Source organism: Bombus impatiens, unplaced genomic scaffold (assembly GCF_000188095.3).
Source record: "Bombus impatiens unplaced genomic scaffold, BIMP_2.2 scf_0526, whole genome shotgun sequence".
Taxonomy (NCBI): Eukaryota; Metazoa; Arthropoda; class Insecta; order Hymenoptera; family Apidae; genus Bombus; species Bombus impatiens.
In genome coordinates this window covers 299,891-326,642 of record NT_176945.1, presented here as the reverse complement: position 1 = coordinate 326,642, position 26,752 = coordinate 299,891, and the positions used below count along the sequence as shown (strand labels likewise).

The 26,752-nt window shown below is 31.0% G+C and overlaps 2 protein-coding genes across 11 annotated transcripts; one reads left to right on the top strand and one right to left on the bottom strand.

Annotated features, from left to right (window-relative positions):
- Window positions 1-342: 342 nt before the first annotated feature.
- LOC100741915 (activin receptor type-2B) lies at window positions 343-3,705 on the top strand. 2 transcript variants are annotated; one of them, XM_003491188.4, is made up of 9 exons: window positions 343-949; window positions 1,495-1,685; window positions 1,769-1,946; window positions 2,028-2,167; window positions 2,284-2,663; window positions 2,729-2,915; window positions 2,985-3,122; window positions 3,205-3,336; window positions 3,405-3,705. In XM_003491188.4, exons 1-9 carry the CDS (start codon window positions 901-903, stop codon window positions 3,588-3,590), a joined length of 1,581 nt encoding a protein of 526 aa, XP_003491236.1. In that variant the 5' UTR covers window positions 343-900; the 3' UTR covers window positions 3,591-3,705. The 2 variants fall into 2 exon arrangements, with proteins under 2 accessions (XP_003491236.1, XP_012243575.1); XM_012388152.3 differs by having other exon boundaries at window positions 2,028-2,182.
- Window positions 3,706-8,547: 4,842 nt separating this feature from the next.
- On the bottom strand, window positions 8,548-26,647 carry LOC100741706. Of its 9 annotated transcripts, none has more exons than XM_024369093.2 (13): window positions 26,524-26,647; window positions 24,438-24,480; window positions 15,232-15,382; window positions 14,944-15,157; window positions 14,504-14,599; window positions 13,936-14,173; window positions 13,563-13,864; window positions 11,553-13,484; window positions 11,370-11,475; window positions 10,944-11,286; window positions 10,616-10,856; window positions 9,651-10,522; window positions 8,548-9,379 (listed from the first exon to the last, which is right to left on the bottom strand). In XM_024369093.2, exons 3-13 carry the CDS (start codon window positions 15,360-15,362, stop codon window positions 9,208-9,210), a joined length of 4,647 nt encoding a protein of 1,548 aa, XP_024224861.1. In that variant the 5' UTR covers window positions 15,363-15,382; window positions 24,438-24,480; window positions 26,524-26,647; the 3' UTR covers window positions 8,548-9,207. The 9 variants fall into 9 exon arrangements, with proteins under 9 accessions (XP_024224861.1, XP_012243538.1, XP_012243533.1 ...); XM_012388115.3 differs by having other exon boundaries at window positions 26,229-26,638; XM_012388110.3 differs by lacking the exons at window positions 24,438-24,480; window positions 26,524-26,647 and adding exons at window positions 19,337-20,134; window positions 22,467-22,838.
- Window positions 26,648-26,752: the final 105 nt, after the last annotated feature.

The window sequence follows — 26,752 nt, the reverse complement described above, 5'->3', positions numbered from 1 at the left end:
GATACTTCTCTACCTTATCGATAGAGCGATGATGTATAAATTATAAGATTCATCTAATAATTTTTATAAATTTAAAAACATATTTTTCTTATAAACTTATAACATAATGATGTATATATATACATATTATAATTATTGTTTTCATATAACACAATATACACATTTTTTAAATGGACTTTGTGAGTTTTGTTTTTCCCTCTTAACTTATATTAGATAACGTATTGAATAGTTCATATCTTTATTTTGTACGTCTCCTACGTTTTATAAGAGATAATAAAATTCAAATTGCAAAAACACCAAGCGCACCAACTTTTTATCAGCGTGGTAATTCTATTGTGATCCATTAGTTCATGATTAATCTGCGGTGCATCTGGCATGTAGCTTTGCAACTCCTTAATCTTAGTTGATTTTTACCAATTTTTGCGAACGATATTGCATCCAAGGTGTATTCAAAACTAAAAAATTTGCTTGCTCATTCTTGAAGCTAAATGTAATAACTCGAAAGTGACTAAAATCGAAATGTTCTAGTGGTTAAAATATGACATAAATCCATGGTGTGTGCGTTCCGACATAAACGTGGGAGAGGAGAGGAAGAGAGATGTGTTGGTGGATGAATTACTACAATTTGCTTAATAGCTAATAGACTCAACTTCTTTATTTTTCTTTTTTTAATTTGTTACGGTTTCGACGTACTCATTCGGGAAAGATGGTGCCGTAGAAAGTCATATTCGAGAAAGAGACATGCACGATGGTGTGGATTACGTAGAAATAACCCAGATGTGACGGCTAAGCGCGAATCCCGGACCTTGCGCACCAAAGTCCGGCGCTTTAGCCACGGTCGTGAACACCGTGCGTCTAGACTTTAAAAATTTCTGGTATGCTTTTTACGATCTGTTCACGATGTCCTTATATGCGACGATACTGCCATATCTCATCCTAGGATTGTTAGGTAATTGCTTGTTCCCATTATCTTTCGTTTGACAGTTGCATCCGCGAGTTAAAATACCAACTGACGTGATATTTTCCAGGGTTCATAATACTATTTCCTTTCACCGAATGCATTTCGAACTGTTACTAAATTTTATGCGCTTTTATGGACCGATATTATACATATGTTTTATTTTTATGATATGTTTTATGTAGTTTATTATCATATATGCATTTAATCGAATGACAAGTATCCAGTTTAAACTCTTCATTTCCTTTTGTTTTTTAGTACAACCTCTAACAGGAGATTTTGATTGAATGTAATAATATGAAATCAACTAGACATTTATTTATTGTATATTCGTGAAACAAATAAAAGAGTAAAGCTGTATTTAGGTATAAGAAAATAACATAAATTTTTTGCAATTATGAGTAATGTTCTTTTTTTTTTATTAAATTTACATAACATTATTAACGTTTCTGCAACTGTCAATTTTTGACACCATTATACAAAGTATTAGTTTTCTTTCAATGTTAAAAATGTGTGAAAAAATTTTTTATTTTTAGGATTTACATTAGGACATGATGTCAAGGGTTCATCAGTTTGTGAATTTTATAATGAAACAATTTGTGCAGAATCCCAGCAGGAATGCTCGGGAAGAGAAGAATGTGGGCCACATGATCCTGGCAAAAGAAATCACTGTTATGTGCTATGGAAAATTGACAATGTTACTAAGAAATCTATAATTAAATTAAAGGTAAACAGAAGACATATATGTATAGTTATATTTTTTACTAGTTTTTTTGCAATTGTTTGTTTTATCCTTAACTGAATTTTCAGGGATGTTTTTTGGATAGTAATGATTGCTATGATAGGCCACATTGTATTGAAAACAGTGCAGAAAGAAAAAAGGAATTATTTTTTTGTTGTTGTGATGGTAACATGTGCAATCAGAATTTCACATGGGATCCACATCCAACTTCTTCTTCTAAACCTATTCAACCATCTGTTTTTCATGGTGGATACATACTTTAAATAATATACCATATTAATTGAAATATTATATGATTATATATATATATACATAATTATGTTTCAGAATCAGAACCTGTTCCAAACACAGAGCAACAAATAATAATACTTGTTTTATCAATATTGATACCTATGCTACTATTTGCTATTGTATCGCCATTATTATATTGGTGTTACCGACGTCGGAAGTCGGGATATTTCAACGAGGTTTGGAAGGCATATGTACAGATCTCTTAATTACTTAATGTTATAAATCTTTTGTTTACGTACTAAATTGCAAACTATCCTTATTGTATGAGTATTACATAAAATGATTTTTGTAGGTACCAACACTAGAACCTCTGCCACTGCCGCAACCGTCTCCTAATTTGGGATTGCGGCCGATACAATTGCTTGAAATAAAAGCTCGTGGTCGTTTTGGAGCGGTATGGAAAGCACAATTGAAAAATGAGATTGTTGCTGTTAAAGTATTTCCAATACAAGATAAGCAATCGTGGCAAACTGAACAAGAAATTTTCAAACTTGCCCACATGGATCATGAAGATATATTACGTTTCATAGGCGTTGAAAAAAGAGGTGATAATTTACAAGCTGAATTTTGGCTAATCACTGCATACCATGAAAAAGGTTCACTATGTGATTATTTAAAGGCAAATGTTGTTACATGGCCTGAGATGTGTAGAATAGCAGAATCTATGGCAAGGTAATGTTTTAGTATGAGTTTAAGCAATATTTCAAATAATCTTCTTTAAAATTTTAATTTATTAGGGGTTTGATGCACTTGCATGAAGAAATTCCAGCCAATAAAGCAGATGGATACAAACCTGCTGTGGCTCATAGAGATTTTAAGTCAAAAAATGTTTTGCTTAAAGCTGATATGAGTGCTTGTATAGCAGATTTTGGTTTAGCATTGATATTTCATCCTGGGAAACCTTGTGGAGATACTCATGGACAGGTATATATATCTCATATGCATACATTTATTATAACATGTAAAGTTCAACATATTTGTTGTCATTTGAAGGTTGGAACAAGAAGGTATATGGCTCCAGAAGTTTTGGAGGGAGCAATTAATTTTACAAGAGATTCATTTTTACGAATCGATATGTATGCTTGTGGTCTGGTGCTCTGGGAGTTAGCTTCACGATGCACTGTACAAGATGTAAATTCTTATTTACATATATATTGATTCATTAATTATTGTATTATTGATTACTAAGTTGTGTTATGTCTATTTGTTTCAGGGACCAATTGGGGAATATAGATTACCATTTGAGGATGAAGTAGGTCTTCATCCCACTTTGGAAGATATGCAAGAAAGTGTCGTGCATAAAAAAGAAAGGCCAATCATTTTAGAAACATGGCGTAAACATCCTGTAAGTAAATTTTAGTACATAATGTTGTAAGCAGCTGATTTTTACTAAATTTTTCATTCCTTTTTAAGGGACTGCAATCAATTTGTGATACAATGGAAGAGTGCTGGGATCATGATGCCGAAGCACGTCTTTCAGCTTCTTGTGTAATGGAAAGGGTTGCCACATTGAGTAGGACGCTTGTTTTAAATTCGTCAACGTTGATACGAGTTGATAATACCAACGAGACTATTAACACTAAGGAATCTAGTATGTAGTTAATCTACATGTATTATAGTTTTAGTTAAATTGCACAACCATTTTCTGTATCATAATTTTATGCATACATCAATGAGGAATGTTAAAATATTGCATGCTATTTTGTAATGATTATTTTTTATCTTTTTATTGGTTTTTTTCTTTTGTTTTAAATTAAAATAAGTCTTATCCCATTTGCATCCAAGCGCGGATTAATCCGCGCGCTGCGACTGTCTTCTATCACCAAGGTAGACCACTGCTTTTTTTTATTTTCACTTTAATCTAAATAGTTTTATTTTAAATAAATAATTTTTACTTTTTTCCTCTGTTATAAAGAAGTAACATTTGCGAAGTAACATTGTCTACCAATCGTTTTGAACAATCGTTTGGTAAACTTCATGAAGAATTCGGATATCATTTACTGCACCTACGACTGACCGCGCGCGGTGATAGGAACCAGTCCTCTTAAGTATGCCATGATGCAAATGGGTTAATGTTTTAAAGTAACGTAAATCATCGCGAATAAAATTGTTTTCGTTAATTAGATACTACAGTATCAAGTAGAAACATTTTTACGAAAATAACTTTTTTAAATAATCGTTATTTATTAAATGTAATTATTGTCTCAATGTAGTACTCATCTCTGGATTACTTGTATATAAATCATTCGCGTATATATATATATATATATCACTAAAATTTTATAATTAATATAGTTTATTAAATATTAGTAACTATTTTATATAAAAATTTGAAATCAATTGAATCAATTCTTCATTCGTATTGTATACGTAAAACTAGGAATCTACGATGAGAAACAAAAACTTCATTGCTAAATTTACATTTCACTTATAAATCTCATTTAAGTAAAAATTACAATGCAATTAGAAATACTTCTTTATATGTACAGTATTAATGATAAACATAAATGTTGAGATTTTTATCCTTTAGTTTTTGCCGAAATGAGTTCGAAGTTATTGTATCAAATGATAAAATACATACTATTAATATCTTTTTGTTTGTTTATGCAGTTGTATTCCTCATTGATATTAGCAATCGCGCAGTAATAGGTCAGAGATAACAAAATGAATTAAACACTAGCCAAGATGATATTCAATGCATAATTTTTATCTGTAAAGTCTTATCATATGTGAATTGTTACAAAGATAACTCAACAATTTTATACAAAGTACCTGGTAGAAACAGTCAACTTAACTGATTGGAAGCCATGAGGAATTTATTAGAACTTCTGCACGAGGTAGATGACTATTTTAATTATTTTGCATTTTAAAGAGTATAATATTTAAGGTGACTAATTTATTTCGCAAAATAAGATTTTTTCCATGATCTCTTTTAATTTTAAATAATATATAATATAATGTAAGAAGTGAAGAAAAATTTATTAAAAGCACATTGCGTAAATACATAATGATATGTATTTTATTTATTAAATTTAATAATTTTTTTATTAATTCGAAATATATAAAATGTACATTATAAAACTATATTAAACAATCAAAATTAATACTGCATACTGCTCATGGATTAAATTTTATTAAGCCTAGTAAAAGTCTTCCTTATGTATTTTGCTTTTAAGTATAATGATTTCATTATAGCAGCACACAGTTTTCTCGAGGAAAGTGATTTCTAATTATTATATACATGATCTAGCTTTGAAATAAATCTTGCATCCAGTGTGTTCACAGTGGTTATGTAAGAGAAGTCTTGAATACATAATTTTATATATATGTATGTATTATTTATATGTTGAAATTATTAAATGAAACGGAGCATTTTGTATGAACCAATTTTCTACGATGTGTACAATTTTTTTATGGCATATATTGTCTAACTAAAAAATATTTTCACTAGATTCAGTTTTCACACACAGATACACACAATGTTGTTTTTCATATTATAAGTTTTATATTATAATTTCTTCCAATTTTATTGAAGACTGTATAACGAGACTGGATAATCTTTAAAATGGTCGTGAAAATATTTAATTTATTTGTTCACTAATAATTCCGTAATAGTGGTCTAAGAGCAACAATATAGAATTGTTTTTAAGAAAACGATGGTTATTCAAGATGCACGTTTCGGACGATACTGTTTTATTTAAATAGTGATTTGAATGTATCAATTCTAAATAAATGATTTCTTTTACTTGCTCTGATTTATTTTAGTTAAAAAAGTTAGTTAAAGAAAGCAAAGTTCCATTACAAATCAAATTTATGTTATAATAGTCTTTTATTTTGTGAATAGTCAAATTCTTGAACTTAATGAAAGTTGATATGATCAAGATTGGATAATTGCATTACACAAGCTGTGATAATCAGTATAAAATTTAAGTATTGTAACAATAAATGAGGCCTAACTGAATTTTAGATATGTTCTATAATTCACAATTATAATTTCTCAGAGCAAGTAGAGAATCGGTAGGTTGTTTTATCTCTGATGTTGGACTTTAGCAGTGCCAAAAGGGTAATATATGCACACACTATAGCTTCATCTTTGTATATTAATTTGTAGCTAAGTAAGATACTGAAATCGGTAACATGTACCTATTAATCTTTAACATGCAATGTTATAAATGAAAAATTAACCTGTAATTGATTATATACCATTTTATTAAATTTTATTTTATTTTTTTATTATTTTCTAAAAAAAGCAAGAACTTTATGTATAATATTCATCTTTACAATGCAATATAATTATAGTAATGTTGATTTATCAAATGAATCATAGTTTATTTAGTGGTTAGTACACAATTATTTATCACACAATCTCATACATGGAAATCAATTATGGGTTAATTACAACACTATCTAGAATTTAACAAATTTTTGGACTTTTACATATCGAAAAGCAGATGACTGCATTTATGAAGAAATTTTTTATTTCATATATGCTGTATATGCTGCGAATTTTATTTGTAAAAATTGTGTAATAGGAATGTTATAATCTCATCATTGCTAATTGTTATGTAATTACATAATTCAACAATATCTTCGTGTAAAAAGTTAGGAAACAGTGCATTTGACAGAGAAATCGGTCTATTCTCATAAGACTGAATTATGAATAAAACAGTTATCTACAATAAAGAGAAAAAGAAGAATGTTTGCAATTTTATGCTGTTCAGCATATATTGATTTTAAGATAGTGCAATGGTGAGGTAATATTTTGAAACACATTGTATATAAATAGATACACAAGTCATAGACATGCATACAACGTATCACATTACATTGCTTATCTTTTATTGAATCATATCCCATGAATATATAAAGAATTTAGGTTTTAATATTGACAGTACCGCAATGGCATTCCAGTCACATATAATATATTGTATATTAATGTAAATCAATATTATAATTTCTGACTTCTAAGGCTATAATAATTCTTATTGATGTCGCCAATATAAATTAAGAGATTTATTCTTAATATTTTGTTATTTAAATTACTTTTTTGCTATTTGGTTACATCATATTCTTGAATTTTGTTATCTAATCCCATATAAAAGTACTGAAAAATGTCATGAAACATAACTGAAAAAATATACTCCAGAAAGGAAATTTTTATTTAGAAGATATTAATTTTACCATTTAGTTATATACTCACACATTAGTCCAATGCAAAGTTTCTTTGTCTCATGAGATATAAAATATCTGATAAAATCATATTTGTAAATATGATGAACGTTTTTTGTAATATTTAGTATTAAAGTATCAAAATACTTCCGATACCATAATTTGTTTCATATCATACATGATATATGTACATGTGTAATTTAATCATATTGTCTACTTTTGGCATTGTTGTTACTACTGATATACAATTTTGAGTAATTCATTGTGTAATACATTTTTAGTAAACTTTGTTTGATTATATATCTTTTGTTTGAATTGCATTGTACTATAAATAGCCTAATCAGACATATTTTATATCTGCATTCAGTCTAAGATAGGAGATCTGTAAATAGGATTTAGTGAAATGTAATTTTTAGAAATAAGACCATTAAAGAAAAAGGTAATTTCTTACTTATAATTTAAGTATGATGTGACTCATAGCAATAGAATGTTCCTATGCACATTGGATGTAACTGTTTTCAAAATTATATTATGTAGTGACAGATTTTTGTAACATTGGCCTGACAAATTTTTTATACAATAAGAATATACAAAAAAATGTTATTTCAAACGAACGAAATAATAGATGAAATGTATCAATTCTAGCAGAAATAATCATTTCCATGAAATTGTATGCAAAGGAGTGTTGGTTGCAGATAAAGTTCCTCATCTGAAACGATCATGGTATCGATCGTGGACATTAACATTATAGAAGAGGGAATAAAAAAAGCGGTGCTTGGAAAGATAATATAAAATATAAAATTTTTTAATATCTAAATATGTAGATAACATCGCTTTTGTTTGTAATAAAATAGCGTTATTAATGTGTTAGGACCGAAAACGAATTACCATTTGTCATACCATTACAACTGTTTATTTTGTCTATAATGTAACATATAATATAATTGCATAGTTAAAAGCACGCAAAATAAACATTTTAATAAGTGAGATAATTAAAATTGGTTCACCAAAGTTCGCAAAAAGCAGGAACATATTTAAAAAGCATATCTAATAAATATGAAAAGTTTATTTATAAACATATATTTAGTAACACGTTTTTTTTGTTTGCCGCTTATTTTAAGCCATAATTTTCTTTTTCTCAGATACCTTTAATTGTACCAAATCTGTTTAATTTGCACAAATAGGTAACATAATTTAAAGTAATTCAGAAGGTATTTAAGAGTTTTAAAGAATTTATATTTTTAGACAATGCGGAGCAATATTTCTTTTAATTTATACACTATATTTATTATTTATATTTATTCGTTTATTTACACTACCTTCATATTCTAAATAAATAAGATGCCTTACAGGGAATATACTGATATATGGAGGAAATATACAGGGATACAATTACAATTTTAGATTTTATTTGATTACATTGTATGCTTCAGCATACTAAAGAATACATGAAGCAAGTAAAAAAATGTGATTGTTGCGAACCACAAGCACGCGATGTAATAATTTATACACCAGATAAAACTAAACGAGATATCTGTTAATCGTGCGATGTACGGAATAGATAAGACTAAAATATAAGTTAGAAGATTAAAAATAAAATTCAACGTTATCGCACAGTCGCATTAATAAACTTACCTATACACTATGATCACAGTTACATTCATAATTATTGTAAGTTATTACATGTCATTATCGTCTTTATCATCATTATTATCATATTTTACTGTATATATGTACATTCTGGTTATAAATAGGTGTATGTTCAATTAATTAAATATAATCTGGTTTGAAAGCCTATGACTAGTGATACCTATTTTCTCATCAATGACAGTATGACTGAGATAATACTATCGCAATCCGATATAAATGAAGCTTCAAACAATTATGAGTAATAACAATTACTATATCATAATTTAAAAACAATTCTATGCCTCTCCTTTAATACACTGTACACATTTCTTCATTTCATCGAATATCTTCATAACATTAAAGTCTTATATCTTTGTTCCACTTAAATTATTTCTCTGTCTGCTGATATTTATTGGGGCTAAGTCTGAATGTTATACACACACATCCGCGGAACCAGACCTTTTCGATCACCTCTGGCACATAACAACCACTTACTATCTACCTCTAGAATTACTTTCAGTTTCTCTCCTTCCGCAAATGCAAGATGCCCATTATCTGATGGCATTCTATGCGTGAGTGTGCGAACCTCTCTGGAATTGAGATGCGCGATCTGTTATTTTACTAATCTATAAAAAGGAAACAGAGAGGACAACCAAAGATTAAGCACTAAACTTGAAATAAAATAACGAGTATAATGAAACAATATAATAAAGATTATAAATAATATGATAAAATTGTACAAGAATTAATAAAATGCAAAATAATAAAAACAAAAAATATTATAACTTTTGATAATTAAAAATTCAATGGATTTGATACACTTAACAACGCATTGAGCGTATCCACTTTTTCTTTACTTACTTAAGTGGCTTTTTTGTAGGATGGTTTCTTGTGGTACTACTAGTAGTAGGTCGTGGTAAAGACGTAGACGCTGCTCGTCTTTGAGGAGACACTAAATGTTTATCCTTAGACATTACCCCGTAAGACTTGTACGGTAGCGAACTAGGTCGTGTTAAATGAGTTCTTGTTGCTCCTACAATTTCCTGATCCACTCTACTAGTACGCTTTGTTGCATCTTTGTTCCTTACTTCTAGTGGCTTTTTTGGTGTAGTTTTCGTCGTTGATAACATGACCGGTTTTTTCAACGATGGAATTCCCGAAATGGGAGATTTTGTGCTTTTAACAGGTCCTGTTGTTGTATTCGATTGTTTTACCGGAGAAGTAAGAAGCCTAGGTATTTTAGATTTTCCTACACTGGTAGGCGTTCTTGTGGGTGACAAGGGTGATGATATCGGTGGTTGAATTTTTGCATCTTCTTTTCCGACCATTAATTCCCATTTTTCTTGGAGTTTCCTAAATTTCTCTTCTCCGGATATATTGTCTTCATCATCTATTTTATTTTCTGAACTATGAGATTTTCTCGATATAGGTTGTCTATTCGATGCTCTATTCAATGGTGAATGTTCTAAACTATCAGTATAATCTTCGGAATCTTCGGAAGCCAGTTTATCGAGAGCACGAAATATTTTCGAACCTATAGGATTACTTAAGCGTTTTTTAACAGTTTCCATATCTGACTTATGTATACCACCAGGCTTATCGTCGTAGTTTGTATAAGCGACACACGATCGTGGACGTACTTTTCTGGGACTAGAAACCATTGCACATGTATCCGCCGTTTTATCAAAATGATGTTCGTTTGCAGCAAGGTCGACATTTCTAAAGTTTACAGCCTGTGAAATATTATTGTAATATAGCTTTAATATTATTCTTGGTGATAAAAATTTTAACAAAACAAATATTGGAAATTATTCGATAATACTAACGTTTATTGTATGATTATTTAAACTGCCGAAACTATTATGAAGTTGACGATATTGATATAAAAGATCAAGCTGAAATGGGCAAAACGCAAGAGGATTTAAAATATGTAAGAGAGCATCCACAACTTCTCGTGCATTTGCATTGGCCAAAGCTGCTACAAATAAACTGTTATTATTATAATGTTTCCTTAAGATGGATTCCCTTGTACATAAATATGCAAACCATGCGTCCAAAGCTCTTAAACTGTAAAGTTTATAATTCGATTATAATATAATCATAATACATGTATATAAAATAATGTGATTTTTTTATATTGCAATATTAACTTACTTTAATAAACCAAATACAAATGCATGAAACTTTAGCATTCCCTCAGTAATAACGTCTTCACCATTAATTTTTTGCACTAATTCATTCAATGTTTTAGTAACTGGACCTTGTTGAGAAGATGCTTCAACCACTTGCCAAACACTATTTGTTATTGGTCCAAATGTTGAATTTAAATGTGATTTCAATCCATCTGACATGATGGCATACAAAGCTGGACATAAGTTGCTAACACAGATTTGAGCACATTCATTTTTGTCATTGTAATTTTGTCTACTATGGATTGATTCAGTGTTCCAATATTTCAGTAACAAATCTACTGCTTTATTTACGGATAATATCATTTCTGGAAATTTACATGTATTCATAATTTATTATATTGTATCGTAAAAATTAAAATTATGTTAAAATTATTAGTAATATACTTACTTCTCTTTTCATCTAAATCCAATTTATTATCTGGACTCATTGCTCTTCTTTCATCTGTGAATACAATATCTTTACTTTGTTCATTTGTAGTAACGTTTAAGTTACCCTAAAATATTTTTCAAAAGTTAAGCACGTACGAAATTTAACACAAATAATAATAATACAAAAGTCAAGTAAAATCACCTTATTGTCTAAATACTTTTTCCTTTGGTTTACGGCAAAACTGACAGTCTTTTTCTGTGATTCTATCATATCAGTAGCTTTGGTAACATCTTTATTCATCCTGAGAGCTAAAAACTTTCTTACATACGATCTTAATTTAACATCGGGATCTTCAGTATCTCCATCACTACTCTGTGACGAGAAACCGCTGCGCTTCAGAAATTCTTCCAGTTGTTTTACGTCGTCTTCGCTATTTTCAGAATTTTCAGTCTCTAAGTCTCCGGTATTAGCTATTTCATTTACTCTTTCTGTATGATATCTTTCTTCCGTCTCATCGACATCTTTTTCTGGATCAGCGACTCGACCACGACATGCTAATTGTAAATCATTATTCATATAATATGGTTCTTGTAAAGACATTCTCTTATTTGTTTCAGGTGATTGATCCTCTATTTCTTCTACATCTCCCATTTCGAACATGCTATATCTCTTACTTGCAGGAACCTTACTTTTCCTTAAAATACTTCTGGGTAAAGGTGGTCTTGGTGGTACTTTACCGCTAGAAAATTCGGATTCACGATCTCCATGTGGTAAAGAAATCGATCGTTTTGGAAAAGATGGACAGGCTGTTTTTGTCTTACTAATTTGCCTATGAATCTTTTTATCATTACTTACTAAACTGGCCTCAGAACTAATACTATCATAACGGTAAAGATACAATGGATTGGTTGCATTATTTAACGTTTGTTGATTTGTTGAAGAATCAGTTAATATTGTAGAAGATCCTCGATATCCGGAGGATGGTTGTGTCGCGGTACTACTAGTAGAGGATGAATTATTTGGTATGATTTCGCTTATAGTACGAGTTTTATGACGCATTGGAGGGGATAAACAAAATAGAGGCTTCTTTGTTTCTTCGTGAATATTGATATGCCTCGAAACTTCTGGTACATCGTGCAAAATTTTCTTGTACTCAGTAGGCAAAAGGAATGTTAACGACTCCCAGTCTTTAACATGTGAAAATCCACGTTGACGTAACGTGTCTATATCATTACATGAGAATGGTCTACCAGATCTACCAGTATGTTTCCAGCTAACTCTATTTTTTCCAAAACATTGTGGCTTTAAAGTTACGCAATCTAACTTTGTATCTTTAATATTGAGAAACGATAAATCTGGTAAAGCGTAATTCGGATATACAACATAAACTGGCTTTTTATTAACAATCGTTTCTCGTAAAGATGGATTTTCTTTTTCTTTTACGGGTGGTATATATACTAGTGATGTTTGGACTGAATTATCCTCTGTCTCAGCTATTGCTTGAATACCTGTCGTTTTGCAAATTGGATATTTCTTTTCTAATGATTTGACCCATGCAGTTTTTCGCTGATGTTCGAAAACGTTAGGAATAACATCAATGTCATTTTGGTCGGCATCATTATCGTGTGTTAGATCTGATTTAGACATATTCTCTGATAGCTCTTCTATAGATGCGGATGATATCATTTCATCCTTTTGTTCACTTATCGTTGATGTATATTTTGGAATGTCGTTAAAGCTGTCTTTCTGATTTTCCGTTTCTTGATTGTTATGTTGATCACTTTTAACCCAATTAATAGAAAAATCACTTTCTGGAACTTGACGTTTAGGGATATTATTTATATTTTGCCGTTGTATTTGCGTATTTGTATTAGTACCACTATCACTAGCACTATTGTTTGTAGGCCATCCATTATCACTAGCAGAGTCTGATTGATCCAATGTAAGACTCATTCCTTCAGCACTCATACTTTTTTGTTTCATAAATAATTTTACAAGACTTAAATTTTGCAATTTCTTTCCTGTTGAATTATGTTCTCCATTATCAGAACTTTCTTCGTTTATAGACCGACTCATTACAGATCCTGAACTATGTAATTGTTGTACGTGATTATTTGATTCTGCAGAATCAACCTGTTCCAAAAATATTCAAAAGTTATATTATGAAATATTTTCTTTAGAATTTGAATATAATATGTATTTAAAACTTACAGAAAAATTGAGAGGCATATTGAGATGGAATTGTGTAGCCTGAGTAAGATCTGGCAAACTTTGACTTCTCTTATTTGTTACAGATATGATATTTTCCACACCATGTGAAAATTCCGGTATTGTATTATTATTGCCTGACGGATGACGGGTTATAATTTTATTCATAGAAGAATGTTTCAAATTGCTCCATGTTGTATATATCTTAGAATCAGAACATGCCATTGATAAGTTTAATACATTTTTCAAATCCGCATTTCTCTTATAATATGGTTCTACAGTTTCATAAGCTTTTTGCTGTTTTTCTATAAAAAGAAAGTTAACAGAATTAATTTATACATTACTTATACGTATTTTAAAGCATTTACTTTTATACCTTGATTATCAAAATCTTGTGAACCATCTGAATACATTGTAATACTACCCTCAAAAGCAATAGTATAGTTCTCTTTATTATTTGTCTGACATGTTAGTAGCATATCCTCACAGTCCAGAGAGTCGACGCTATAACTACCCCCTGGTGGTAGTATGGGTGTCTCTTTCAGAGGAGAGAAGAGTAATGATGATTTACATATGGAAATTGTATCTGTTGTTGAACAGGCGGAATCTTCTCCCTTTAATACAAAGAGTGATTTTAGAGTAGATTCTACACATTCCTAAATAATTTCATGCATTTTGCAAAACTAGCACAGGTCATTTTCATGCACTGTATAAATTTGAGAATCGGATTCATTAATTTTAATATTTTTTATTTCCTATAGTTGTTACATAATCAAATCAGTTTATAATTATTTCTTTTATTAATCATGCAGAGGAATTGCAAGCAAATCAAGTTTTATTTTCATGTTAAGCAAAATTCATGTCAATATAGATGTTTTTATATTATCTTCAGTATTAAAGAAACATCAGTAAAAGGAATTCAACATTCTCAGCCATTATCATACCTGGCTGCTGGTATGAGGGCTGATTGATGAACCGATGTCAAGTTTTTCCATAACAGATCCAGATATACTGGCATATCGTTCCCTTTGATAGTTAAACTGCCATGATAATGAAGATATAGAATACTTTTAGAATATTATTTACAACAACAATGAAGAAACAGGAAATATCTTAAAATGTTATAACCAAAAACCACTATTAAGAACCATTTATAAATTAAAAAAATAACATTTACCGAAAGATACCTCAATTTATCAATGTTAATAAGACTAAAAAACATTAGTTCTTATAATATCAAGAAAGATTTATATAATATATTTGCTTGCAAACTATCCACAATGAAAATAATTGTTTCTGATAATTAGATTATATAACTTATATTACAATATAAATAAAAGATTGTATAAAATGAATAACATACATAATAATGAATTTTGTTTACCTCTGAATGCTGAACTGGATCTGTACACATGACAGGCAATGCTGTAAGCAGAGTATGGATATCTGCTGTACGAAAGCTTTCCATATCAATTTCTGCCAAATTAGCATCCAGATTACGGGCAAGGTCATCATAATAGCCCAGATCTTCTCGAGAATATGAAGCAGAGAGTGAGGATAATACACTTGGATGAACATGAAGCCCTCCATCTCTGTAACTAGCAATTTATATAATCATAAATATATATGTCTACAATATATAAATGTATTATAACTGTTATTAAAATCTTACCCATAATCAATGAACCATTGATACTCCACATTGTCCTGCACAAATTCAGAGCTAATTAAATCATGTTGAATAGAATCTGTTGCAGGATTGGAGTTACAATCAGATCCTGGTGTTTGTGGATCTTCCATCATTGCAGCCCCTTTGCCTGCACCTAAAATACATTATGCATCATCAATAAGCAATCATTAAATTATACAATAGTTAAAAAACCATGAAAAACAGACCATATCTTGCATAGACAAAGTGCTTTTGTGGTTTGTTAAACATGTTTCTTTTTTTCACCAATATAACATTGGAAATCACGCATAACGCAACGATTTCTGCTACTAAAAGTTACGTGGATTGATCATAATTAATGTATTTACATTGTTTATACTCTGATTACAGCTCATGATAGGATCCCAAGTCTGTCAAACCTTTATAACGTTGTATTCCGCGTGTCACACAAATCATGTAGGAAAATAGGGATTGAGCGTATGAAACTGAACGTGGCATCGGTGTTATTACATTATTACAAGAAAAATAATGGTACATTCTTTATTAATGTAACGCTCACATAGTCGTAGTATCACGGTAATGGTAACGAATTACATTTCTGGAGCACCACGGTAGATCACTTACTCCGACATTATTGATAAAGTTATCAACGATGCACTGATAAACATGTCAGGAGTTTCTCTTCGTGCACCGTGGAATGTTCACGATAGATAAAGAAGTGTCAGCCAATGACGTCAGGCTAAGGTTATGGCGGACGCATTTGAGTAAATGCGCTCGTGTCCCGTATCGGAGATGATCAAGGCTGCGCGTCATCGAGACAGTTAAGAGGGCGTGCTTTAAGGTTAGTTGTCTCGTAATAAATAATTAATTAATCGACCGCAATGTATTAATTTTAGTTTGGGAAATCGATGATGCTGTGAGAGATACATGCACGACGTAGATAGCGATGTGCTTCGAAATGATTTGAATCGCTTTGAATATGCACGTATGACAAAACATTAGAATCTCTTCGAACAAAATTCGATATTTTTGAAAAACTTTACGATTGAATCTTAAATCTTGATATATAGATATTGAATTTCTTAAATCTTGGAGGCTTTTAATATCTCATATGTATGATCTTTTATAGTATATTCGATCTTCAATATTTTATATAAGATACATAACATATAAAATATAAGATAGATTTTTTTGAAGATTATGAAGCCACCAAGGCTTTCAAGAATTTTAAATATCGAATCATGTTCACAGTACATAGTAGAAATGTTCGAATCATTTCGAAATTCAAATGTAAATGTTTATTACTAGGTATTAGGCACATAACAAATAATTTGTTTAGGAATTATCGAAACATCGAAATCAATAATTGGATAATATTCTATAGAGATGCTTATTATTTGTTAAATATGATTAAAAAGCACGAATTTCATATATACATTGATTAATAATATTTCATACCACACCATGCAATATGATGAAAGTAATTAAAAACATTAAGTAAAAGTATAAATATCCTACGTGACTTAACTTTATTATATGTATGTACATGTTAGATTTACTTCTATATTTAGTATCAGATACATATGTAGGTTACACAACAATAGACAAAGTTATAAACATCGCAAACTAGATATAGTAAGATAGTTCATAGTTCACTGTCATTCATAGTTAACGACTATAGTTAACAACTCAATGAATAGCCATACACGTTTTCAAGAATCTTCAATTCATCTTCATAGACAGACTAAAATAATGCATTGATATAGTATAATGAGAAGAAAAAGAGAAAGATTGTTTTGAATACGAGTTCCAAATCGTACCTCGAATAATTCTTTTCCATCGCATCGCCACGGTCGCTTGGGTTTTTTGTTCTACAGAAAATATTTACATTTGATAAATGTTATCCGAAAACACTCATGCTCACGACCATATGGCGACAATCCGCCCGTCACTCATAGGACTTAGGAATTCATTTTAACTGCGCCTATGGACTATGGAGTACGATTGCTCATGCGGCGCATGAGCATTACCAATCCAGCGTAAAGGGTGGGCAAAAGGAAATCGGATACAACACGCCTGAATTAAGGCTACGACACGATACGTTAGATTTCTTTTGTCGCTTATCGGAAACATTCACATTTGAGTAAAAGATTCTTTCAACATTCTTCCATAGAATCATTGCTTAAAATTCTACTTTAATTCACTCGGATATGCTAATAAAGTCTTTGTGTTGATATTTCAATTCATATTTCCTAGATAAATTTTCATAACATATATATTTTCGTAATTCTCAGCTAATTTAACTATTATGTTAGGAATATTTCATTTATAGTCCTTTTTAGTCAATTTAGATTATTGGATTCCACTGTTCTTCATTGAGAGTTGGATTCTGCTAATCTACTTAACTTTTAGAATTGTATGAAGTTTAGTGAAATTGAATTATTTATAGAATTATCATAAATTACGTCAAACTGACATCTGTTCTAGAAACTATAGATGAAAAAAATTTTCAACTTAAGAAATATTTTTATACAAGCTCTTTGGTAGACAAGGAAAACCTGTATGCAAGAAAATACCCTCGACATATCGGTCTAAGTTACAAAAATATTATTGTTTCTTGCTTAATTTTTATGTTTCTTTCTTCTCTCATGTGTTAAAGTCGCATTATTTTATTGCTTGTCTCTTACTAGGTTAATACCACGAAGAGTAACCTACTAAAATGTTTCAGCAGTACAAAAACTTGACATTGCTAAGTAATTTGTTTTTCGTATTTTTGCGAAGCTTTAGCTAATTTTATTTCAAGATGCAACTTAAATATTATTAAATTGAGTAAACGTGATATGGTATTAGATAGTTGAACCTGTCGAAGGTTGTACATATGTATCTGAAATCTTAATATCAAGTGTTAGTCGCGGTTTTACTCGTCTGAGGAAAAATCTTACATGGTACTTCGTTCGCCAGTGTCGAAGGTACTGGATAATTTTAGCAAATCGCAGAAGAAGCGAGGGAAGAAATTCAAGAGCCAAACTTCGCGACTCGACGAAAATTTTACGCGTGAACTGATGAAACTTAACCCCGCTATCTTTTTGCCAAAGAGATTGAATTCACTTGGCTTGGTTTCCATTTGCAATCTTTTCATGACCAAATAAATCAACAAATCTATTCTAATTTAATAAAATTCTTCTTCTGTACATGATTCGACATTTTTTCATATTCGAATTCATATCCGTACTAGTACCAATGTTTCTTTAAAATCTAGAAACATTATTTCGTACTATTTGGTTTTGTTTTAAAAAAATAAAAAGAAATTTTTAATGACCTTAAATCAAATGAAATTGTGATGCGTATATATTATGAATCACCATACGATCATGTTGCGCGTACATATATACTTAAACGTTTCGGATGTCGTACAATTATTTTTGCCTGTGCACACATGTAAAATACTCCCACACCGAATACGTTACCCGAAATAGTGGAACAAGGCGTCATTTCTTACATATGTAGCCGTGGGAGAATTTTAAATTAGAAGACATTTCTTAAACTTTTCCAGAAAACTTAACAGTAGCATATATGTTTCAATTACATATCTTGTATGGAAATGCAATTCTTCAAACTGTGTGTCTGAATTGATGTTATTATTCTATCATATTGAACGATAGCTATTTACTAATGACTGTTAATACGCGCAGCCTTGGATAATAAAATAATTTCAACATAAGTTTACTACTTTTTGTATATTCCATGCTTTTTGTAAATGAAGTACTTCAAAAAAAGGAAGATATCTGAAGAGATGCAAACGTGATGAAGAAGCGAGGAAAACAGCGAGGTTAATGATAATTAAACTGGCCAAACATGAAACAGAAGCAAGAAGATCAAAATCATATATGGATTTTATACGAAGAAAAATTTTGGGACTCGGACCTAAATTTTTCTATTACATACATATTAAATTACTACTTTATCAAGTGAGCTGTTCCACTCATTAACAAAATTCGTATTTATAAGCTTAATCATCGTTGTTGATGAGTATATTCAGATATTAACACCTAAACATGAACTAAAAATATGTTACATATAAAGCATAATGGATTTTCTATATTCTTACGATTATAAAATAGGCAATTGCATTTTTCATTAAGTCGTCGGTAATACTTTCGTTCCTTCCTCGGTTTGCCATAGTAGAGATGTGGCGGTCGTGCAGGCGCTTGGAATGGTGGACTTATACGACCCACAGAGAACTCTGCTATTTTCATGATGACGCACAACAAAAGCACTATCATCATTTGTCAATATTCAGCGTTTTTATTGTTCTATCACGTTACAACATAGTAGTAACGCTCTCTCACTGGTTAACCAGTTAAAAGTGTCTCACAAAGATTCTCGAGAGAAACTCGATCCAAGCACACGCGTTTTAATAATCTAATAAATGAATAATATTTACACAAAGGTTTATTAATCGTTCAGATGCGAGTATATCGAAGCTTTTTTGTTCATCTTTTTAAAATGTTCACTTTTCATTATTCCACCATAGACGCATATGTATGTACATTTATCACTTCAAAGTTACATCACGAATGGGAACAACTCCCGCGACACTCCACGGTCTTCCGTCGCTTTCCTATATGGAAGATATTTGCACTTTGATGAACAAAATATGCACGCGTAAAACACAGTCGATTACACGTCTCTGCTCGAGCCGATGACACCTTTCAAAGATGCCTTTGTTTATAACACACCACTTCGTTTCTACGTTTACATCGCGAACAATGAACAGGCATATCGTCGTAGTTGAACCCACGTTTCCGGTTTTACTGCCAGATAAACGCGACGTCCATGCGCGAAAAGTGTGCAACCGCACGAATCTTGAAGAATTCAAGTATCAAACACTTTACACTGATTTCTACTGCGAAAAAGAGATACATATTACAATTGTTAAGTCTTATGTATTTTGAATTACTTGTCAAACGAAATCTTTGTTTACATTTTAAGATTAAACAAAACGAGACAGACTTGATTTCTAATTCTTACTAAATACACGAAACAAAATGGCGTTTCAAATATTGTAAGTAGATTAATTTTATAATAGCACACCGATGTCTTTCGTGGTCCAGAAAAATTCTTTATATTAATAAATAACTAATAGGTAAAAACTAACTAGAATCATAATTCCATAACCTTATTCTTACAAGTTTTAAATAAGATATTATTATTTGTTATAATTATATGATTGTTTAAAATTTTATATTTTATGGATTGCTGTACGGGAAGTGAAATGTAGATTTTAGGAAGAATTAAAGAATGTAATATAATGCAAAACCGGAAGTTGGTTCAAATCCGAAAGGACTAGGCAAAATAATTATAATAAATAAATAACTAGTGATTTATTTCATCTCTAGTGGATAAAAAAGTATAAGTCAGAATTATTAGTTCTACATAGTAGCATTTACAATATTACAAGGTATAATATTTAAAATACAATGTAAAATCAAGTATTAGATTTCGAATATACGTACATATTATTAGAATCTCAGATATAAGAGGGGAAAGAACTGAAATTTACTTGTATTATTAAAATCATAAGCAAAAGACAGCAATGTAGAATATATCAGCATATTCTGTTTTGACCAAAATATGGCTTATATTCTTTTGCTCGTTTAATAGAGTTATATTGTCATATTTGCTACAGAATTTTCATACTGATATCTATAATTTAGAAATAGTAAAAAGTTATGAACTGCATTCTAAACAGTAAAAAGTTCAGAATTTCTTTAGTATCTGCAGTCATTAAAGTAACATATCAAAGAGGCGTGCCTATCAAGATGACTCATGGAATTTGACAAAAACCACATCTGGGTATCAAAATAAAGAGATATGTTAAATATAGAAATAGAGAGATATATAGTTTAAACAAAGGTACGGAAGATTAAGAAGATTTGCGAAACATATGTAGTTTTGGCATCGGTCTAATATTCTAGAAGACAATAGTAATAATAGTTGTTACGTCAGTAGACGCGTTCAACTGCCTAAATTGCAACAAGTGGTGAAGCAATTGTTCCGAGTTAATCGAACGTTAAGATAACGAGGGTTCGTCGGACCGATTAAAGCTTTGAAATACGAGCAAAAGATAAAAATTGTTGAAATGTTGAGTCACACTGATTGTCTGAAGATTATTGGAATAACTGACTCAGCGAAATTGCTTATTATAATGCATAAAATGCATAGATTTTTTAAGTTGCTGAAAAGAACCTATCGATAATACATTATCCTAAATTTTCTTCAGTCTAATATGAACTTCAAACTCGAAGTAGTGAATTTAAAAAAGTAGCAATTATTTATCAATTGTATTTGATGAGATGTGTATGTATTCAGTGAGAGTAAAGAGTATACAATTTGTTTATACGCTGATAATGTATCGATAATGTCGAACGATTAACCTCGCCGGTGTCATAGTAATCGAATGCAGGCTAAATGTAGATAAATAAACGTTCATTATAGTAAGTATGCGCTCGACGAACCTATCATTGCATTACATACACTGTACAAATTTCTACGATAAAGTATGTAGGAATGACGACTTAGTAAATCAAAATTAACAACAATAGTCTATGCTTATTGTATGTTTTATCATATGGTATGTTGAAGTCTCTTCAATTCGATGTGATATTGGCTAGCTTAAACTACATAAAAAATGCTCACAAAATTTATTGCGATACTTTCAAATATTTAGTTGAAATTGTCTTCTATCTATTTGACCATTGTCAAATTCAAATTGCATAAAATATTTGAATCAAATGCGACATCGTTAAACATAGGACTAATGTATATGCTGCTGCGGAAATAGTTTCCTCACACCTTTTGTCATGTCAAATAAACTTCTTATTTTAGTAACTGGAGTCACACTGGAGTCTTTCGTGCCTTGTCTTAAACTTTTTACTGTTCAAAATATAGCCTATATTTTTTGCCATACTTACCTAACTTATATGTAAGTATGAAAATTTTATTGAGAGTAGAGACGGTCATATAAAATAAATCACTATTTATATTTATTAATATAGAAAATTCCCTAGAATCATGAAGGACTACGGACGCTACTGTTAGGTTAAGTATCCCTTTTTAAATGAATCTAAATGATCCTCATGAACTTAAACACTAATTGTATGAGACATTCAAAAACGGAAAGACCATCTTCCGCAAGTCATACGTTCCGTGCAATACTCTAGCAAAAGAGGGCGAACCTGTAGTTCCTCGTAAGAGTTCTCATGAACGTATTACACAAGAAACACGCAAGTACAAGAATGACATCCTCACACCGGATGCTCACATGATTCTCACGAATTCATCCTTTCCAAAATAGTTTGTTTATTCACTAATCGCCAAATACACCATCACATGTATAAATTTTTCTAAAACTGCTGTTTGTAAAACGACACTGGACACAAACACACGTTTGCTTGTTTTCAGATAACAGGTTTAATTCGATCTGAAACGATGGACACAGATTGTGATCGATGGGCAACACAATTTTTCCACGTTTATTTTGGCGGAATCAGTTTCTGGACCGCTGTCTGAGTCAGACTGCTCTAACAGCGTGTGTCCTGCGCGGGAGAGCGTTTGCACACGGCACGACACGACGCGGAGTTTAATCTCTATTAATAAATACCCGCTTTGCCTCGGCCAGAATAGAGAGCAGCTCTCCACTGCCGGCTCATTGAATGCATACGAGGTGTTTCATATCGAAGTTCGTAGCAAACACGAGTTGATTTCGTCTTCAGTTAATTTTTATCGACAGGTTCACGGCGAGAGGTTAGATTACGGTAATAGGGAAACAATGTACGACCAAATTAGAGCTTGACATAATTTACGGCTTTTTCATATTCTGAGTTTAAATCTTGTCAATTGTTAAAATTTTTCAAAATTTATTTTTTTGTGTCTTTGTAGAATAAAAAAATTCGATGTATATCAGTTGATCATCAGTTCAAATTTGAGTCAGCGCTTGAACTGCTGTTACGAAAAATCGACTTGCAGAATAAACGTTAAAAATAGCTTAAAGGAGCTTTTCAATTAGGTAGAACGCGAAATTTTTTGGATTGAATACGGATGTATTTATGAAAAAGTACAAATTTCTATGCAGCATTTATTTTTATTTTATTTCTGTTATAGGTAAATATAAATGATATTTTCAAAAAGAATTATTAATTCATATACGTAAGTATTGTAATGTTAGCTCTAAGATCTAGGTGCTAAGATATCTAAATATAAACAATTTAACAAATTGATAAGCTCTTTCATGAATATAACGCATTTTCCGATGAAACAAAATGTAAGGAAATTACGTATTCAATATCTGTATTAATATATGCATAAAATTGAGAGAGTTCAATATAATTTAAAGATCGTGAATACAGAATTAAGTAATTTTCAAGTCATTGATTATTCTGTATGAGTTACCACATAGTTACCTTTAAGATTTTAATAATAGTAAAGCAATTAATTCCAGTTCGCGAAATACAATAGAAGATCAATAGAAAATTGATCAAGATAACAAAAATTAAAGAAATGGGTAGAAAGAAACAGGAGGACGAAAATAATCACGTTTGTGTCAATCGCATTACAAGCTTTTCTTTGTATGTAGTACTGTAGACCAGTACACCATAATGCAATCACTTCTAGATACTTATGAGAACAATAAGGCATTGAAAAAGAAACTACCACCCTTTATATATCAATGACAAAGAAATATTCATGTTTTGCTATCCTTAATGCGTATGCGCAATGAACATGTTCAATAAAGTACACAAATGAATTAAAACAGAGTAAATAACAACTTAGATATGCCCGAATTCTCACGATAATCACAAAATAGAATTATTTTTCAATCATCTTTTTGGAAAAATAATAGGTATATCTGAGTTTAAAAATAATTAGTAAACTGCTGAAGATGCATAGATGTACAGATTGCATATAATCGCAAAATATACAAAATATACAAATTTTGTCGAGAGTAAAACAGTTTTCTATCTAGATTCTATCTTTTTAATTATAATTATAATTATAATTCATAAATTTGCATAAATATCTATAGTCCTATAATTAAACATCGATTATCATGAGAATATAATGTATTTGATTTTCATAGATTGATCTACATTTGATATGGGTTGACAGAAGCATAAATTACGAAAATGTATAGTATAAACTGAACTTACCAACGCGTTCTCCGTTGCCGCAGACAATACCCGTCGCCAAGGCCTGAAAAATATGGTCACATTATTAATCCTGTTTGCCGGCGTATTGCCAATATATGTAATGTTAAAAAAATGAAGGCCAACTGTTCTTCTTTATTGTATCGTGTTACCATGTTAGAAACTTTTCCAGATTGAAATATAATGACATTTAGGGTTGACTGAGTTTTCGTCAAATTCAATATTACCTCTGATATTTAAAATATAGTGACATATTATCGACGGAAGTAAGGACGGCGTGGTTTTATTGAATTCTTAAGTTCTTTAAGTTCTTAATGGTTAAATAATCTTTCACTAGAACACCATTGAATTTGAACTGAAGGGTTGAGACAAGAAACCTGCATTCTTAAGTTATTTCATAAGTAGCAAGTTATAAAATATGATACTATTTTTGAACCTTCACAAATGCAGCGAAGCAGTACCTTGGAAAGATTGCAATGCATTCTCCTTTTCTTAACTTGAGAACTTAGATAAATATTATTAAGAGGAGAATACTTCTCGTTTCTCTGTTTTATAATCATTATGTATTATGGGACGATCTACCTTAATTGTTATCAAATTGCATATTATGAACTTGTCTCTGTAAGCTAACAACAGTTGCATCATTTAAGCAAATATTTATACTTATATTATAATTCTTTTTCAACTAGCAATTTGTTTAAATTTATTATGTTAATACTATTTTTTCATTATTGTTTCAGTGATAGAAAAGGGATATTATATCGATAACAAAATTCGTATATTTCAATCAGAGATTAGACAAAAAACATAGATGATAAAATCATCAGATATGTGGGCATTCTTTTGCAATTCCCAAACACGTTTTTCTTTCTACAACCCACATGGCTTTGTTCTACTCTTTCCTTTTCTCTAGAGGATACATGGTATATCCATATAAATCTCAACGAGTGAATAAAGGCGACAGATTGTAATTAGCAAGAAGAACACGATATACAGGAGGCTGTGAGCATTTTTCCGACGCAAGCAAACAAAAAAGGCCGAGTACTCCGGGGAACAAGGTCACTGGATCCTAATAAGAGTTCGTGCCTAAATGAGAAACGGATGAATCACTCCTGTTACAATTATCTTCAGCTACTTGAGCTTCGTAAATTGATCATTATCGCCCGTATCTCTAATTTCATATAAACAAAATCGTGCCAACAAATGGTAAAAATGATAACCCCAATCTACTATACATATCGTACTTTGCAAACTTATCATTGCTTTAAGTTTTACAAAAGTGAATTTATTAATGCTAGAGAAAGATAATTTCTGAGCAGATCTTTAATTGTATTTATTTAAAGAAAATTTATAAATACTAAGCAAGTTTTAGTGAATATTTCGAAATGTCGGAATAATTGAATATAACAAACTAAAGATTTGTGGAGTAGGTATCAATAATTGGGTAAATTTTTCAGATACAGCGTATTGATCGGTATATTTGCACAAAACGCAGTGCAAGGCGAAAAACTTCTTGATTAGAGTAACCTTCACATCGATTTTATGTGTAACAGAGGTCAATGACGTATTAGATTCAACTATGTCTTACAATTAGGAATTTACTAAGATAAGGAGACAACTAACAAGAATTTCTCGATCCTATTTCATTTACTAGATAAACGTCACTGCATTCCTACTTCTGATTATGTTAATACACACACAAGGTGTATATTAACCGGAGAATAGAGAAACACACGCCCACATTCTTCGGTGCTAGAAAACGAGTCGATATTAGAGGCGGCCTAAAGTACTCACGTTCATGGTGAAGGGACAGCTGACAGTCGATCCACGTAACACTTAACACTACCACGAATTATGACATCGTGTAGAATTCCAAGAGAATATCACTGTACGATTATATAGTAGTCGTATATGCATGTCACTTCTTAAAAATCACTCGAAGATGTACTTTCCGGAATGCATATTCTGAGTCATTCTGGTAAAGAGAGCCCCTCCCTGACTACAACAACCCCTGTCTAATGTCGAACGCGCATGCTCCCGAATTTACGGTCGTTTACGAAGAAAGGGGATGATTCTGTTTCGCACTTACGTTCTCTTCGCGTGCGTGGAGTTTTAACCACTAATGTCTCGAGCACTGTTGTTCGGCTTGATGCGAAGGGCGCAATGATAATGAACCGTCGATGGTACGGCCATCCCTTAATGTTTTCGAGCTATGCTGCGCATGCCTAAACACCCTCTCCAGGCGTCGATGATCGAACAACTGATCCATAGCTTCCTATTTAGTTCCAACAAATGTTTTTCTGAATACTTTTGAAAAT